Source organism: Myxocyprinus asiaticus, chromosome 17 (assembly GCF_019703515.2).
Source record: "Myxocyprinus asiaticus isolate MX2 ecotype Aquarium Trade chromosome 17, UBuf_Myxa_2, whole genome shotgun sequence".
Lineage (NCBI taxonomy): Eukaryota > Metazoa > Chordata > Actinopteri > Cypriniformes > Catostomidae > Myxocyprinus > Myxocyprinus asiaticus.
The window spans coordinates 34,634,469-34,651,203 of record NC_059360.1 but is presented as its reverse complement, the minus strand read 5'-3'; the positions used below and the strand labels follow the sequence as shown (position 1 = coordinate 34,651,203).

The 16,735-nt window shown below is 38.5% G+C and overlaps 1 protein-coding gene across 4 annotated transcripts in view; it reads right to left on the bottom strand.

Moving 5' to 3' along the window:
• LOC127455566 (heat shock 70 kDa protein 12A-like) overlaps positions 1-16,059 on the bottom strand; it is a 50,370-nt gene extending 34,311 nt beyond the window's left edge. For 2 of the 4 annotated variants that reach the window (XM_051723566.1, XM_051723569.1), the window contains exon 1: positions 15,744-16,059. In XM_051723566.1, coding sequence (XP_051579526.1) covers positions 15,744-15,789 — 46 coding nt within the window. In that variant the 5' untranslated portion in view covers positions 15,790-16,059. Of the gene's footprint in view, positions 1-14,947; positions 15,087-15,199; positions 15,303-15,743 lie in introns of those variants that run through there. The other 2 variants (XM_051723567.1, XM_051723568.1) reach the window with 2 other exon arrangements.
• Between the last annotated feature and the right edge of the window lie 676 nt (positions 16,060-16,735).

The following is a 16,735-nucleotide window of genomic DNA, read 5'->3' as shown; positions in this document are numbered from 1 at the left end:
CCAAACTTTCATCTTAGCAACGTAACTGATTACGTTGTGACAACTGGAAATGTGAAATTTTTGGATTCATAGCCCCAGCGTAACTTTGGAACAGTGCCAGTCCGTCATGAGGAGGCTGTGGCAATGTCGAGGATCAATAGTTTTTTGTTGGTAACCAGTTGGTAATTTTTGCTTTTAATGATCATTCTATGGGCGGACATGCAGTAGTCTAACCTAATTTATGTCCTCATTTGCCCAACATTAATTTAAAGGCTATTTAAACAGTGCGTGTGAATAATGAATTCAGACTCAAAGTTTATGTACTTCATTTATTTTGACAGAGAACAGAGAAAAGAAATGCAACAATAAAAGAAACTGAGACCTACTGCCACAGAATTGCAATGAATTACAAGCCTGAATGACTTTTGTACTTAGACTAACTTAACACCTAATGCCTTGAATTACATTTGTTAATTTAATTTAAAGCAATTTTAAGGATACTGTATATAAAAATGATTAATGACTTAATTACAATATAATCTTCAGAAGATCTACATATATTTTTCAATAAATAATTATATTAAATTATAGCAAAAATGTAAAATTAATCAGTTAGCAAAAAATTAAAAATAAAATAATAATAATTAATTAACAATTAAAGACGAAAGTGCCTCAGAAATACGCCTTGTCCTGTTTATCTGCTGTCAGACGAGATTATGTCAGGCTATATGTAAATACAGAAATATTCTAGTGTTATTCTCATAACTTAAGACATTTTTTATATGTTGTTGTGAATTAAAAAGTGTCTTAACTCAGAAAAACAAGCGCAAAAAAGCATTTCCATAGAGTTCAGGTGGAGGTGCATGCAGTTATATTACGGTATGTTTTGTGTATTTACCATGCATCACTATATTGAAAGAACATTGTTTATGCGTATCATGTTAAATATGTTTTAACACACATTCTAACTTTAGAGAGATTTTCTTTTTCTATGTTGTGACTGGAGATGTTTTATACATTTTAAATTGCAAATTCTGGTCATCATCATAACACATTGCAAAGTTAATGTGGTTTCAATTTGTTACTGTGCAAATATGTTGGCACTTGATTTAAGCACATTTTGTAGATGTCTCCCAACAGATCTAATTCAAATCACGGGTATTTTTTTTTTCTTACATTTATGCATTTGGCAGATGCTTTTATCCAAAGTGACTTACAGTGCACTTATCACATGGACAATTCCCCTGGAGCAACCTGGAGTTCAGTGCCTTGCTCAAGGACACAATGATGGTGGCAGTGGGGATCAAACCAGTTATGTGCTTTAGCCCACTACGCCATCACCACTCCGTTGACATGCAGGCTCTTATTTTGTGCAGAGGATTCAGAATATTTGAGACTGTAAAGCAAAAAGATACAAAAGCAAATGATGCATGAAATACTAATTAGTATGTAAAAATCTTGTTTTATAATGACACATTTTGTAAGATTTCATCTCCACACAATCATCCAAATAAATTGTACAAAACTTGAATGATAGCAATTATTAAACTGCTACAACACAAATCTGTCATAGAAATGCAATTTTCCTGTGTTGCGACTGGACGCAGCCTATGTTTTTTTTTTGGGGGGGAGGTCACATAGGAGAAATGTAAAAAATGGAATTTGAATTGGAAGTTGAAATGGTAATTAATAATGGACCTATGACCTTGTAGCTACGTTGCCAATAAGTCACAGAAATACCCAGATATTATGAATACATTACATAACTGGACAATTAAGCTTGGGACATTAGGAGGACGTGAAGATGACGTTGTGAATTAATAATTTAATGGTAATGAAATTATGAGCCTATGACCTTGCAGTTGTGTTGTCAGTAAGTCATGTAATTACCAAAAAGGATGAATAAATTACATAACTGGTATGTGTAGGGTTGCGACAGTAATTTAAAATCTATTGGCCGTCGGCGATAGTCGGGAACCGTTTGTGTGTTCATATGTGGTTTTGTAAGATATCATCTTGTGAGTTATTGAATAACATCTTTAGAGTATGCACCAGTGTGTCTTATGCCACCAGTGTGTCTTACGCCACTTTTCACCCTTTCTGTTGAGATGAGATCACTGCTTGCAACAACAAACACAGCGTGAGCCAAAGTGTCCGATTCACAGACAAATGACTCTTTTGAATCGGGTCTTTTTAATAAATCAGCCGAAAAGATTCATGATACAGGTTTGAACTCAGGAGCTCAGGTTAGCAGTCACTTTCTCAGCGATTCAGTGACAGTCATACAGAGCCATCAGTGGGTTCACAGCGGACTACCGGAACGATGAAACCGCAATGCTAGCACCGTCTTGGCTGCAAAAACGGCACACGCAATTTTACCAGTTGTCAGGTCCTGTGTCGTGTGAAACTGCCTTGTTTAGGTTCTATTACATTGGATACATACCCGTCTTTATGTTTTCGTCATGCCAGCCACCTCTGTAGTCAATGTTTTACAATAGTCTCTGTAGTAACATTCAAGCGTATTGGTTGACTGATGAGTGTGCCTGTGCATGTGCGTATGTGTCTGTGTGTGTGTTTGCTTAAACACAGTGAAACAACTCTGGCTATGTCTACGACTTCAGGGGCTAATACAGCTGCATGCAGACAGAGATGTGTTAATTAATTTCTGGACTCATGACTCAGACTCGAGTCGAATTCCAAACTCGAGTACCCCAACTCTACACTGAACAGCTGAAATCAACTTTGCATCAGAGTTTTCTGTTGATATTTATTTTGCAAAAATGTCTGTCTGCCTCCTCATTATCCAGGCTATTACAAGACTACTTGACAAATAAACAAATAAATGGACATGAAACATTGATTTGAGTTGAAAATATTTTATTACCTTACTTGAAGAGATCGCACAGTGACCAAAGAAGCAGGAGAGACAGTTCACAAGGACTCAGATGAGCAGTCTGATATATGTGGAGCTGGGGCGGTTACAGAGCAATAACAGACCGCTAGATGGCGCCATTGACCACTCAGAATACAGTATTCCAGGCCACCATGTAATAAATAATAATAAAACCAATAAGCGATCCTACTGCACAGTGCATACAGCTGCAGGCACTGCTGCATATGACGTACATCAAATCTCACCCCACATACACTGACGGCCAAAAGTTTGGAATAATATACAGATTTTGCTCTTATGGAAAGAAATTGGTACTTTTATTCACCAAAGTGGCATTCAACTGAACACAATGTATAGTCAGGACATTAATAATGTGAAAAATTCCTATTACAATTTGAAAAAAATGTTCAGAACTTCTTAAACTACTTCAAAGTGTTCTTATCAAAAAATCCTCCACGTGCAGCAATGACAGCTTTGCAGATCCTTGGCATTCTAGCTGTCAGTTTGTCCAGATACTCAGGTGACATTTCACCCCACGCTTCCTGTAGCACTTGCCATAGATGTGGCTGTCTTGTCGGGCACATCTCACGCACCTTACAGTCCAGCTGATCCCACAAAAGCTCAATGGCGTTAAGATCCATAACACTCTTTTCCAGTTATCTGTTGTCCAATGTCTGTGTTTCTTTGCCCACTCTAACCTTTTCTTTTTGTTTTTCTGTTTCAAAAGTGGCTTTTTCTTTGTAATTCTTCCCATAAGGCCTGCACCCGAGTCTTCTCTTTACTGTTGTACATGAAATTGGTGTTGAGCAGGTAGAATTCAATGAAGCTGTCAGCTGAGGACATGTGAGGCGTCTTTTTCTCAAACTAGAGACTCTGATGTACTTATCTTCTTGTTTAGTTGTACATCTGTCCTTCCACATCTCTTTCTGTCATCCTTGTTAGAGTCAGTTGTCCTTTGTCTTTGAAGACTGTAGTGTACACCTTTGTATGAAATCTTTTTTGGCAATTTCAAGCATTGTATAGCCTTCATTCTTCAAAACAATGATTGGCTGGTGAGTTTCTAGAGAAAGCTGTTTCTTTTTTGTCATTTTTTACCTAATATTGACCTTAAGACATGCCAGTCTATTGCATACTGTGGTAACTCAAAAATAAACACAATGTTAAGCTTCATTTAATGAACCAAATAGCTTTCAACTGTGTTTGATATAATGGCAAGTGATTTTCTAGTACCAAATTAGCAATTTAGCACGATTACTCAAGGATAAGGTGTTGGAGTGATGGTTGCTGGAAATGGGGCCTGTCTAGGTTTGATCAAAAATAACTTTTTTCAAATAGTGATGGTGCTGTTTTTTACATCAGCAATGTCCTGACTATACATTGTGATCAGCTGAATGCCACTTTGGTGAATTAAAGTACCAATTTCCTTCCGAATCCAGTGTAGATACCACCATATGACCTCAGAGACACAAGATACACACTCACTGAGAGAGAGCGAGAGAGAAAGAGAGAGAGAGAGAGAGAGAGAGAGAGAGAGAGAGAGAGAGAATTGATTTTTGCAGCACTGAATAGAGTTGTAAACACCAGTCATCTCCACAACAGGATTGCATTCCCTGTGCAATGTTCCCTGTAAACTCAACAAGACCCAGCAGCTGTGTAAGTCAACTGGAGCTGTTCAAGCTCTGCTAGATGTTGCAAAAGTGACCTTTTTTATTATTATTAGTGGTGTCCGCCAGTAACTATTACATTTGGTAATACTTGTAACAAACCCCTAAGCCAAAGTATTAGGCTACATTTTGGTGTGTAACTTGTCCTACATTTTTGCTAATTCAAATCACGTGGCTTGTTAAGGAGAGGTGTTCTATTAACTTTCTAAGTCTTTCTAAGTTATTAATAAAGTGAGCACTTTATTAATAACACCTGTACACCTACTTATACATGCGATTATCTAATCAGCCAATCGTGTTTTTTAGCAGTGCAATGCATAAAATCATGCAGATATGGGTCAGGAGCTTCAGTTAATGTTCACATCAACCATCAGAATGGGGAAAAATGTGATCTCAGTGATTTTGACCATGGCATGATTGTTGGTGCCAGACAGGCTGGTTTGAGTATTTCTGTAACTGCTGATTTCCATGCACAACAGTCTCTCACAACAACTCTGAATGGTGCCAAAAACAAAAAACATCCAGTGAGCAGCAGTTCTGCAGACAGAAATGCCTTGTTGATGATAGAGGTCAACGGAATATGGCCATACTAGTTCGAGCTGACTGAAAGGCTACAGTAACACAGATAACCATTCTGTACAATTGTAGTGAGCAGAATACTATCATCTACTACAATAGCAGAAGACAACGTCATGCACTTTATTAGGACCAAAGTTTTTCTTATAAAGTGCTTAGTGAGTGTATAGGTACATACTGAGGATATATTTTTTGGTGACATAGGATAATAACATTAATGCCTCAATACAAACGAGCAGAGTTAAGAACGATCACAAACTCAGAACAATAAGGAGAGTCTTTTGAAAGAGAGGAAGACACCCAAAAGTTGCAAGTCTATGTATTTGTAAGTTCACTTGCGTGCCTGTTTTTGTCTCCCTAAGGAAATTCTAAAAACAGCCTCTTGGAGTAACAATAGTTTTCCTTCCTGTGCTTCTGGTTTTGGACACTCTGATTACAGCTGGTATGCAAAGCAAAAGGAAAGCCTCGTACACTCCAACAATCACAAATGACACAATCTATTGCAACTGGTAACTCAGCAACTTTCAATACACCATGAGTTTGCTCTAAAAAATATAATGTTAACATAAGGGCTTTGCTGGTGTTTTAGATATCAGACATGCTACAATCTTTGATCTGTCAGACCATTAAAGGATAGTTCACCCAAAAAATTAAAATTCCCTCATCATTTACTCACCGTCATGCCATCCCAAATGTGTATGGCTTTATTTCTTCTCTAGAACACAAACGAAGATTTTTGGAAGAATATCTCAGCTCTGTATGATCATACAATGCAAGTGGATGGTGATCAGCACTTTAAAGCTCCAAAAAGCACAGACAATCATAGTAAAAGTAATCCATATGACTCCAGTGGTTAATTACTGTCTTCTAAAGCGATACGATCGCTTTTGGTGAGTAAAAGATCAATATTTAAGTCCTTTTCACAAATTTTTTACTTGGTCCAATGTGCGTTCATAAGAGGACCGAGTACACGCTGCCTCTCGCGTGATGTAAGCGCGTAGGCAAGGATGGATTATGAACCGGGCCAATGGGGACAGTGCCCCAGGTCCTCTGACTACCTGGGGCCTCAGGCTGAGAGGCCTGAGGTGGTGCGACAAATGCTAAATTTATATTAATAGACAAAAAAGTGCTTGAATGTGTGACAGCCATGTTATCTCTCCCTGGGCCCATAATCAGAGGCTCATGTTTCTCCATTCTGTCATCTCCAAAGAAATAGAGTAAGCGGGAGTCTCCTTCTCTGTGTCATTACGTATCTTTAACATTCTGTGCACTGTATGAACCCATGAACAAGAAAATCTGCCATTATGCAAACGTTAAAGTTAAATCAGTCACTATCAAAATCTACGCTTGTGTATCTGCGTGTTTGGCGCAAACATCCGCAAGCAGCACACACTTTGGAGCACTTTAGACGTGGTCAATCTTCACATGCTCTTCAGGCGCTGCTCTGAGTGTGGTCCGAGGTACAGCTCAAAGAGAGAGTTGGAATGTCACATGATGCAATAACTCCGGTAAATGCAACACACAAAAAAATGTAAACATTAAGGAGCCAAATGGCTGTTTTTAGTAGTCAAATCACAGATTTTCTCGATTTAGATTGCTGTAAAGAAACAAGATAGAAAGCCAAAGAAAAGGAAGTCAGCTAATAACCCACTCATCGAAGGTTTAATAAATAGTATTTATAGTTGAGAAGATAAGTTTGCATTCACTTTTATCTCATAAATGTTCACACCCCTTTCATAATTTATACAAATATAAGAGATAAAAGTTTTTTTTTTTATTTAGTACTGCTCTTCAGAATCTACATTACAAATATTTACATAAAGAATAGTATGCATATAGTAGTGTGTTGTCTTCGTGAGAATTAATGAATGTTTGCACCGTGTGTAATAGTTGTGTACAAGTCCCTCAATTGTCCTAAGTGTCAAAAGCTTGATTATAAATATATATATAATTTTCATTGTTTTAAAATATTGCCTTAGTCTTTCTTTACTGTAACTGGATGGTCCAGACACGGAGACTACAAGAGTGCAAATTGAATGAAATCCCAGATGCAGTTTATTGTGCTACTCCAATCCCAATCAATAATTACCAGTAGAAAAAAAGTGGTACACAATACGGGACTTTTAATTATTAAGAAGCCCGAAATACACATGGGACTCTTATTTTTAAATGTCTATGTTCCCAGTTGTGAGCTCACTGACGGCTGATTCACTGAGAAAGTGAATCTGATTCAAACTGCTAACCTGAGCCACTGAGTTCAAACCCTCAGTTCTTTTCAGGTGATTCATGAAAAAGATCCGGTTCAAAAGAGACAATTGTTCACGACTCTCTTGCGCTGGGTTTGTTGTTGCATGCGGTGCAGTGAGCTTGTCAGAAACAGAACGGGTGAAAAGAGGCGCGAGACACACTGTTGCACGTTCTAAAAATATATTCAATAACTCACACGATGATATCTGATGAAACCGCATATGAACGCACACAACCTGACTGTGGCCAGTGCCGACTAGATTTTAAATTATTGTCGCAATCTATTATTTTGGTCGCATTTGCGATTTTCAAATTTGAATTTTCAGGCTTTTGTGTGTGTCGTAGCAGGCTTCCAAACATCTACATCATTAATTTTAGTCGCAGTCTGGAGCCCTGTGATGAGAGAATTTAATTGGAATAGTTCCTCCAAAATGTGACATCATTTACACACCATCATCTGGAATATTAAGCAGATGTTTGAAAAATGTCAACCATTATATATAGTTTGTTTATAAGTATTTAGTGACCAAAGGCTTTCAAGCTCCAAAACTGCACTTCAGCATATTCAAATTGGCTAATTTTGAAGATTTCAGAGCTGCGGCAGTGGGGAAGGTTTTCAGGGAATTCTGAATTAAATTTTGGTCTGTTCCTTATACAAAGATTTATGCTGCTTTTTTGACCTTTTGGAGTTTGATACTGTATCCTTTGGTCACTATATGCTTTGTTGTATGGAAAACATTCTTCAAAGTATCTTCTTTTGAAATACAGAAAGTAATATGGGTTTGTAAGGACATGAGGGTAAATGATGATAGATTTTTCATTTCTGAGAGAACGTTTCCTTTAATTCCTATACAGCAAAGGCTAAACTGATCAAGAATTAGGCCTATTTCAGATTCAGACCCCTCTCAACCAGGCATCCAAATCTAGAATCCATGTAAATAGTCTAGATTCCTAAAGCCATGCTCTGAAGGTAAGACTAAATTTAGAATAGTACACTTAAAGTACCTGCTTCAGTGTAAGACCAATAACTATATATAAACCCATGCATCTCCACAATAGCTCCTGAGTTTGGTGGCCAGACACAGCTTGAATAGATTATTGGCATTTCTCTCCACACTGGTGGGGTCAGTTTTCTCACATAGTGCAGCCTTGCCCACAGGGAATACACTTTAACGAATCAAGAGTTCCTGACGGCATGTGAATGCTTCTTTTCACACTCATGGCTTTCAAAGAACTACAACAATCAGATCAAGCTTTCACTTTTGTAAAGGTGTCTGAGGCAGCTCAAATTTGACAATAACACTCTGAAAAAATGAAAATACTGTTAACATTTACTCAACCTCATGTTGTTCCCATATAACTTTTTTCTGTGGAACACAAAAGGAGCTGTTAGGCAGAAAGACAGCCTCAGTTGCCATTCACTTTCATTGTATGGAAAAAAGATACAATAAAAATTGAATGATGACTGAGGCTAACATTCTATCTAAAATTCCCTTGTTCCACAGAAGAAAGTCATATATGTGTGGAACAACATAAAGGTGAGTAAATGATGACATAATTTTCATTTTTGAATAAAAAGCCAGAACCCAGACTAAAGATACATTAGCCTCCAAAGCTATGAGTAACATTAGTGGGGCCGGCCAGACCATCTCTCTAAGCACTTGATAGTACAGAAACGTGCATCTGAATTATTTAAAACATATGAAATAATTCAAGCACTCTCCAAAGCAAAGTGAACCACCAGCACAGTGCATGACAGACCTAGTAACTCCATGAGCAGTTTCAAGATTTGGGTCAGAACCCAAATCAGGTGATCATATTACAAACCAAATTTGCTCACGAAGGTCTGACATGCAAAATATGAAAACTTTTCACTATAAACACACAGAACTAAACAGATAAGATAAATAAACAGAAGCAATACATCACATTGCAATGTACTGAATATTTTAGTGGTATATCCACAAACAAATGTTTTCAATACTGCAGCAGAAAGCAGAAACACCTAAAATCATTCTTTAAAAATGCTTTCTTACTAAACTGCTTCAAATACTGCAAAACCGTGATGGAAATATCTGGATGCACAGGATTAAATACTGAGCTGAGTATCAGATGTACATCATGAGAACATATGTGCGGGGTGGATCTGCTTCGTCTGGCTGTCTCTTTGAAGACACATACTGTAAATAAAAACTTGACTATGGTTTACAGAGGGTGCTACAGAGTGATAAAGAGATTGATTTTCAGTTGAGATGGGTTTTTAAAACAACACCCCAAAGGCGCAACATTCTCATTATCACGTGGATGGTCTGTTGACACTTAAAAAAGGCCCTGCTCCCCCCTTTCATAGCTTCTCTATCCTTCGCTTTGGGAACTGTGGAAACCACAGCTAATACCTATACCATGACGTAATGCAGGAATGTAATTTTCAGGCTTTTGTGTGTGTCGTAGTAGGCTTCCAAACATCTACATCATTCACAGCATGTTTTTCAATTAAACACAAAAAAGACAGCTTTCCATTTGTATTCCTGGCCCAAATGCTGCAAATACAGCCAGCCACTCAGTATATTAAATGAGTTACACACTCTTAAATGAATTTACATTTAGAGCTAAAGACTTGATATCAGTGTTGATTTCGAGACTTAATAAACCAACATACACTGATCAGCCACAACATTAAAACCACCTGCCTAATATTGTGTAGGTCCCCCTCATGCCACCAAAACGGCGCCAACCCGCATCTTAGAATAGCATTCTGAGATGCTATTCTTCTCACCACAATTGTACAGAGCGGTTATCGGAGTTACCTAACAGTTCAAACCAGTCTGGCCATTGGCTATTGGCCATTGATGGTTGACTGAACATTAACTGAAGCTCCTGACCCATATCTGAATGATTTTATGCACTGCACTGCTGCCACATGATTGGCTGATTAGATAATCACATGGATGATTGTTGGTGCCAGATGTGCTGGTTTGAGTATTTCTGTAACTGCTGATCTCCTGGGATTTTCACACACAACAGTCTCTAGAATTTACTCAGAATGGTGCCAAAAACAAAAAACATCCAGTGTGCGGCAGTTCTGTGGATGGAAATGCCTTGTTGATGAGAGAGGTCAACAGAGAATGGCCAGACTGTTTCAAACTGACAAAGTCTATGGTAACTCAGATAACTGCTCTGTACAATTGTGGTGAGAAGAACAGCATCTCAGAATTCTATTTCTGAGATGCGGGTTGGCGCTGTTTTGGCAGCACTGTTTTGGCAGCACCAGGGGGACCTACATAATATTAGGGATCAGTATATATCCAGGCTGAAGTTTGTTGTCTAGGTCTAAAAACTAATCTTATCCCTGGCAAAGTTTGTAATAGAGCACAGGAAAAATCCCACTCATTTTCTCCATAGAGGAGTAGATGTTTAACGATAACTTATAAACCTTTAAAGACAGACCTACCGTGGGCTCAGAGGTTGTTAATGGATGGTATAAGGTTCTTTTGATGCAATCAGTCCACATTTTTTCAACTTTGTTTTTAAAAAATTGTGATTAATAGAGGAATTTCTGTTGAAGACCTACACCACCTAGTCCTGAAGGATAACGATTCAAGAATCAGAGAATTGCGGCACACAAAGTGTGCCAAACAGTTTCTGCAGCTACGGTCCACTCGCATGATGTACTATGAATGATGCAATCGAGTTGGTTTCCCTACACTTTCAAACTACTTGTATATTTACAAATATTTAAACATTTTTCAATAAAATTAAAATATATTGTTTCTATACATATAATTACATTGCAACGCTTCATGGGATTGTAGTTCATGCCTTCAATGAACTACAATTCATTTTAAGGTACAGACGTAAGGTACCGTCTTGTCCGATTTTAAATCCTTTTATGCTTCAAACTGGGGGAGTGATACGGTGGTCGACTAATTGACTAATCGTCCAACAACTGACTAGTCGATTAGTGGGATTGACTACTAACATCAATATTTTTTGTGGTGGTAGATTTAATAGGAGACACAATTCTCAAATTAACTGAGTCGCAACTTCTTGGAGAGCGTTTTTGTGTAATTACAGTTTGCTGTGCTTAAAAGTGAATAATATTCAGCAAAGTAAAATCCTCTGCAAGAAGATTCATCTTTAATGCATTAAGTTTAGTCAATTTATGTGCTACTATTACAGCCATCAAAGCACCACACCCACAACACATTACAAGACGATCACTGCCGGACGTGAAATCCTCTGCTGTGAGTAATGTTTCTGTATTTTTTAGGTGCTTTGGAGAGATTGCTTTTGTCAGACACTGCTTAAATAAATAGTTGCAGTAAAAGTTTAAACTGCTCCATGTTGTAAACTAGATGTGTACATGCAATATTTTCTTGCAGTTCTGCACTTTTGAATGTGCAGCGAGGATCGCCTTGAGACTCCCAAGCTCTCTGCTTACACTGAAGCGCATCATTCTGCGTTCAGGATGTGCATATACGGTTTTGTGTCGTTATTTAATGGAGCCTTTCTTATTTCTTAAATTTCTTATTTTGATAGTTTTGTGCAATAAGATGTAGTTATTTAGCCTTTTTATTTGTTGAATATACATTAGCTACCATGAAGAAGTGCTGCGTTTAGCGTCCGTGTATCCCTCTGAAATGCATCTGATCAGGGTCACATGAACATAACAGAGCCAAATTATACAATATTATCCTTAACACTGTCGACTAGTCATTCAAACAACCGACCTACTAGTCAGTTATGAAAAATTGGTAGATTTGCACATCCCTACTTCAATTCAAAGTTTGTAATGATCCGATTTACCTCAGAGCTGGTTGGTTTGGTTCGTGGTTCTTTAATAAAGGATTTAATGAAATCCCTATATTACTTCTGGTTCATGTGTCACATGGAAATGGAAGGTAAATTCTGCACACAATCTACTGCGCATTTTGGCAAATGTAGCAGGTTATTCAGGTATTCCAAGCATACATAAACTTTTGCATAGTGCGCACAATATACAGTACATACTGCATTAACAGCAATATGGTATGGTTGAATGCCATTTGAACACAGCCCTAGCCTAAAGTCCAAGTCTAAATATTGAGGGATAAAGTCTCTTTATAGATTGTGTAAATCAAAACTTGATTCTTGCTCTTATTATATTACTTTCTATATCAGGAGACCTCAGAGAAGGGAAACAGACAGTGAGGGAGACAGAAAGACAGAGAGAGTGCGTCTGACCTCCACAGGTTCTGACCATTGACAGCACTCATTAAATTAAGTCTTCCAAAGTGAGCGTGTGTGTGAAGCTAAAAGGCATTGAGCTGATCTCAAACAAAGACGCTAATGGCTTAGCTTTAAATCGCATCACCATGTCGCCCTTCCTCTCCAAACAGACACCCAGGGCCCAGACACCAGCTGCCAGTTCAGCATCACCTAAACTGCAAGGACAAGAATTTATTGCTTACAAGTAGATTTACTTGTAATTTATTTTAATAGAATAAAACACATGGAATGCCAAAAATATAATCAACATAATTATTTCTCCTCTCTCTATACTAATTCTGTTCCTGTTGTTCAGCTGGAAAAGCATGGCACTTGCAACACTAAGGTCATGGGTTCGATTCCCAGAGAATACACATACTGAATTATTTTTTTTTTAAACCTTGAATGCATTGTAAGTTACTTTGGATAAAAGTGTCTGCCCAGCTCAAAATAATAAATAAATAAATAAATAAAAAAGGCTGGCAGACCAGCTTTAACCACTGAAGACCAGTAAACCAGCTTATGCTTACGGTGTTTTTTTTTTTTTTGTTTGTTTGTTTTTAAAGAAGGGTGCCAAATGCATAACATTTTAATTCTCCTTATTCCAACAGTTCACATTAGATCATAAAAAACACATCCCTGCACATTTACAAATCTAACCAAATATATTTTAAATAATCATCATTTGATTGTTGATGTGTTTAAGCAAATTATTTCTTTGGTTATTTTGGTTATGATTTCTAAATAGCAAAACCATCACTGTGTATTGAATGATCAGTCACATATCTCAACTGAGGCTCTTTCAACAGATGTGCAACCACATCATGTCTTGCGACCGCACCCTGAGAGCGGACATTACCTCAGCTATCTGTGTCACGCCATACTGCTGAGTACAGTGGGTTATGGGTTTGTGTGTGTGCATGCATTTGTGAGTTTGTGCATCTTTGTTTGGCACACATGTGTGTGTAAGTTGGTAATGGTGTGTTTGTGTGTTAACTGTGTTTGTATGCATGAATGCTGCGGACTGGCTTGAATACCCCCTATCCCTTGCATGCTGACCAAGCAGTCCTGACCTGACCATATGCATCTGCCTGTTCAACTGCACCAGCCAGCCCAGCAACATCACTGCATCACTCCAGGCCACAAGAGACAATGCCCATGGTTACAAACTCTGGTGGATTGCATAAAGTTTTAACACTGATGCAAATACACTATAATAGTGTGTGCATTTCTAAACTAAAGATGCAAAATCCAACTTTTATCACCACTTATCATATGAAAAGAGCAATGCAATAATATTAGCTGTTTCACACTGCTATCTCTTCTAAGAGGCCACAAACAAGGCATCAAAAAGAGATAGAGGGATACAGTGAAGGAGATATCAAATTATGCCTTTTGTAAAAATGTACAGACATGCAACACGCACGACTACCCATTTAATAAACCTTCTGGGTCTAAACTTCTCATCTACACCCGCCTCCATGCCCCATGCGCTACCTATGAGGCCTTTCCCCCCCTGACTCAAACAATGACTCCTTTATACTGGAGGCCCGAAGTGCCACCGTGGGAATGTGCTATAGGGAACGTGTTTTCATCCTGCTATTGGCATGCTCCTGACCAGACGTTGGAAAACAGAAAGGTTAAAACTGTTAAATGCACAAATATTCAAGGCTAGGTGTTATTTGCTAAAGCCAAATGGCACCAAAATCACCCGGCAGCAAGTTCAAAGTTCTTATGCAAATTTACAAATGCGCCCGCAATTAGCGTGCAAGTGTTATATCCGCAATATCTACGCGCAACATCCTAATCTTGTTAACAAGTTTCACATAGAACTCGTTTTTTAACAAATCTAGACGCAGCGCGTTTTTATGACAGCGTCTTAAAAACGTGGTTCTCCTGTGCGAGACGCTGAAAAAACGAGGCGCGTCGCAAAGGTCAAAAAGACGTCCGTTTAGTGCTTGTTTACTTTGGGAAACAATAGAAAAGCAGCTCGGACTGACAAAAAAATAAATGAAAATAAAAAACAATGTTTTTGGTGTGAACGGCCCCTTTACACGAAAATATTCTGCTGTGACTGACGATCTCAGGGCACTGAAGCAGACTGAAGAAAAATACGGCAATGTCGTAAAGATGTTGCGCATCTCTTTCCAAATATCACCTTCAGGATGTCTACTGATGTCTATTGCACAAAACGCCTCTGATGAGTTTAACATACAAACGCTCGTGCCTCATGCTCTGTCATGCGCCCCTCCTAAATCACATTAGCTACATCACATCAGCAGTCAGACAATCCAGCGTCCTTCCTAAAGGACAGACACCAGCAGTTCACGTGCTCGATTACCTTCCACTGCGCAGAACTGTCAAAATATGCCAAACCTCGAAAAAAGCCTCATTGATCACAGTATTCGTCCGTGCAACCGTTGAAAATGCTGTTTTGGTCCCGTGCTAGAAACAGTCGCGTTTGTAAATTTCTCCGCAGTGCGATTTGTCCATATTAAAACGAGCGCTAAAACGAGCTCTCCGTTTGATTTTGCGTTATAAAGGCATATTTAAGTCCCGTGGCGTGTCTGGGTCGGTGCTTGAGAAGCCTTACCTCGTTCCGGCTTCACCTGGGATGATGATGATGATGATGATGATGGAGCGTGCAGACTTTTGCTGCATTGACTCAAAGCTCCCAAGAGCGCAACCACGTGACCCAACTCTGCACCGCTACTATCTCAGTCATCCCAAGTCCACACTGCGCTTTTAAAGTGCTGTGCATTTTTATGCATTAAAAGTTTTAAGTGTCTTGCATGGATAAAAGAAAATCCCCTAAAAGATAAGGGCTTACAATGTGTCTGAGGTGATGGAACACTGCGGTAAAGCTGAATGTAGATTGCAGTAAATGTGCATTGCATTCCAGGAATAGCCATGTCACAAAATATAGCCCATTCAATTCTTAAGATTTTAAATATAGAGCTGTGCGTGGATAGCCTATGTCATATAGTGGTTTGTGAAACACCAGTGATTACGCTTACAGTAGGCTAATACTAATAAATGGGATTTGAGACTGTATGGGCGTTGATAATGGTATCACCCTCTGCTCATACTGTCGAAGTAACACAAACTTTTGTTTAATTAAATAGAATTTCTCTTACCTGTTATGACGTTGTCTATCACCAGCTCTTTCTCAGTCATCATCATATTCTTCAAGTTGTCTTATTCCTTTAAATGTCCATCTAACCTTCTGCGAGGATCATTAGATTCTTTACAGAAAGCCCTTAACTTCTCTTCAAGTGGGTGCCTCCACAGTCCCGTCGCCCCGTTTCTTCACTCACTCACTTCGTGCCCAAGACTTTTTAAGACTAAACGTTCTGAAACGCATTTAAAAATGAAGTAGTGCGGGTTTGACCTAAAGTTAAGGTTTCTATAGACTGGCTGACATCGAAAGAAAGAAAGTGCACCGATCCAGACTTTCCGTCTGCCGGCTCGCCAACCCACCCCGCCCTGCAGCTCGAGTCCATGTGTTAGGAATACAATAACAGAGCAAAGAACAGGCCCCTGAGAACTAACAGTAGCCTAACAGATAACGATCTATCTATCTATCTATCTATCTATCTATCTATCGAGACGGCATATTGACGTATATATTTTAAAAATGTTGTAATGTGCAATATTCTATAGGTGTGATGTTGCAAATGGTGGAATGCAATGTTAAAGGGATAGTTCACCCCAAAATAAAAATTCTCTCATCATTTACTCACCCTCATCCATCCCATATGTGTACGACTTTCTTTCTTCTGCTGAACACAAAGATTTTAAGAAGAATATCTCAGATCTGTATAGGTCCAATGCAAGTGAATGGTGGCCAGACCTTTCAAGCTCCAAAAATCACATAAAGGCAGCATAAAAGTAATCCATACGACTCCAGTTGTTAAGTCCATATCTTCAGATGTGATATGATAGGTGTGGGTGAGAAGAGATCAATATTTAATTCCTTTTTTTTACTATAAATCTCCAATTTAACTTTCTTTCACATTCTGAAAGTGGAAGTGAAAGTGGACATTTTTAGTAAGAAAGGATTTAAATATTGATCTTTTTCTCACCCAAGGGTGCATTTCCCAGAAAGCATTGTAAACTTAAGTTGATC